The sequence below is a fragment of the Chionomys nivalis genome, chromosome 25 (assembly GCF_950005125.1).
Source record: "Chionomys nivalis chromosome 25, mChiNiv1.1, whole genome shotgun sequence".
NCBI classification, from domain to species: Eukaryota; Metazoa; Chordata; class Mammalia; order Rodentia; family Cricetidae; genus Chionomys; species Chionomys nivalis.
In genome coordinates this window covers 27234167-27236559 of record NC_080110.1, presented here as the reverse complement: position 1 = coordinate 27236559, position 2393 = coordinate 27234167, and the positions used below count along the sequence as shown (strand labels likewise).

Here is a 2393-nt window from a genome sequence, read left to right as displayed (position 1 = left end):
TAGGCTGTGGCATCAATCACGGCTTCGGAACACGGTAACCTTTAGTTGGGCTCTGTTTGTTTTGTTTGTTAGAAACTGGCACAATGGTGGCAGTGTGGTAGAAACAACACTGTTTACTCAGGCCTCTGGAATATATTGAGCTGTCATTTCTGTCAGTGTTAAACTGTTTCCTGATGCAAAGGCCAACTGAGGTCAGACAATAGTTTTGATTAAACGAAGGTGATGTCCAGAGATGGGATTGTGTCTGGAGACTTGGGAAGGAAATTCGCTGCCTTCTTTTACCTCATTTTCACTGAGTACCAGTTTCAACTCAGAGACATTGGTTGTTTAGAGGGCAGAAATTGATCACTAATCTTCAAACCAAATACAATGGTTTTGATTTTCACATACCCAAATTCTGGGCTAGCAACCCAGGCATTGCAGGAACCACCAAAATATCACTTCTGGGTTAGGAGTAAGATTTCCTGCTTGCACTCACAAGAAGTCCCCTGACCTAGGAGACAAAAAGCAGCCACTTAGGACAGTCTGTGTCTTTAGGAACACAACAGTCAGACAATTGCAATTTTATGCAACTTCTCTTGTCATTTTAATATTAATACAAAAGGGAAAGCAATATTTCAGATACAAGCTCAAAGTGTGGTCCTATAATTTCCAGTTTAATAAGACTCATTCTAGAAGATAATTGCAAACAGGCCTCCGAAGATGCCCTCACAGTTCCAAAGGGTTCTGAACTGCAGACGCCAGAAAGATTGTTCAGAAGAAAAAGGAAAAAAAGGAGTACAATTTTGGGACCCTAGAGACCGTCTCACTCCCCGTTTTCATTCTCATTGAAATCAGAAGAACAAAATCTATTTCAACTCTGAGTGGGAGTGAGCTTGTTAATCATAAATGGAAATTTCACCTTCTTTTTCCAATTTTTCAACTTGTCCTGAGCCACAACTCTTATCGAGTGCAAAGGCAGTAATTCTCTTTCTGAATTAAAAACAAAAAAGAAAAACAAACCACATTTCCTGTGCAGGAATTTCCAAGTGTCTCAAGAAACTACAGTCAAAAAAACAAAAAACAAAAAAACAAACAAAAACAAACCAAACTCTGAAAACCTAAAACAAAGAGGGTATCTCTCAGAGTGGGTCGAGTCTCCTCCTGAGACAGACGTTCAGTGGTTATAGCTGAAGCTGAGGTCATCATCCAGAAGCAGTAGGCTCCGCCCCTGAGCTTCCTGACCTCTGAGATAGAGCAATGTGTGCTCTCTTTACCCAACAGCTATGTGCCCTTCAGGACGAATCCCTCCATTGCCCAGGGAATCACATAGATGTGAGTGGTAGAACATGCCTTAGCACTCCTAGTAAATGTTCTTAATGCAATCGCATTTTTCTTTTATAATATAATTTGTATTTTCTCTATATAAAATAAATTCTATTTTATTATATCATTGAAATTTAGCATCGGGGGCAGTGGGAGTTCCATGCAGGCCCAAGCCATACTTGTATCCTCCCTCCTTAGGGCCGCTGCCAACATGGGCCGCAAATTCCGGAATCTGAGGTGGATGCCTCACGTGATCTCCTACAGCTTGTCACCCTTTGAGCAGTGCGCCTTCCAGAACTACTTCAGCAAAGGCATCCCCAGCGTGCTGCACTGCACCCGCGAGCGCATCCTGCCAATGGCGTCATTTGTAGCATTCTATCTGATCTACACCTGGGGGAGCCAAGAGTTTGAGCGGTCCAAGAGGAAAAACCCAGCCATGTATAAAAATGACAAGTGAGCAGCACGCATTTGGATGACAGTTTCCCACCCGAAAGACCCTTTTCTGCGAGAGGAGTCTATATTAAGGAGTCTATATTACAGTGTTCTGAAGATACAATAAATTACTTACGTTACGGGCAAAAAGAACGAACGAACATAAGAAAGAAAGAAAGAAAGAAAGAAAGAAAGAAAGAAAGAAAGAAAGAAAGAAAGAAAGAAAGAAAGAAAGAAAGAGGGAGGGAGGGAGGGAGGGAGGGAGGGAGGGAGGGAGGGAAGAAAGAAAGAAAGAAAGAAAGAAAGAAAGAAAGAAAGAAAGAAAGAAAGAAAGAAAGAAAGAAATTTAGCATCCAACTTGTTCCACGCATGTGATTTTTTTTTTCTTTTTGTCTATAAGATACACATTATGGGTCATGTTTTTTTGAATTTCCTGAGCACCTTTTTTTCTGAATTAATCTTTCTAAATGATTGCTTTGACCTGTCTTTCATAGTAATTTTGGATAGTGTGTGGTGATTTTTGGTTGGTTTTATACATCCATAACACTAAGTGACTAACTGGAAAATCAGAGACCTCAGAGGCAAATGAATGGAACTGATCATTTCAAAAGTAGTCACAAGTATTAGGATGGAAATGTCTCTTCTTCTTGAGATGG

The 2393-nt window shown here is 40.6% G+C and overlaps 1 protein-coding gene across 1 annotated transcript; it reads left to right on the top strand.

Moving 5' to 3' along the window:
* Positions 1–1516: 1516 nt before the first annotated feature.
* Positions 1517–1762, top strand: LOC130866176 (cytochrome b-c1 complex subunit 8-like). The gene has a single exon (XM_057757408.1). The coding sequence runs from the start codon at positions 1517–1519 to the stop codon at positions 1760–1762; it is 246 nt and encodes an 81-aa protein (XP_057613391.1).
* The last annotated feature ends 631 nt before the right edge of the window (positions 1763–2393 follow it).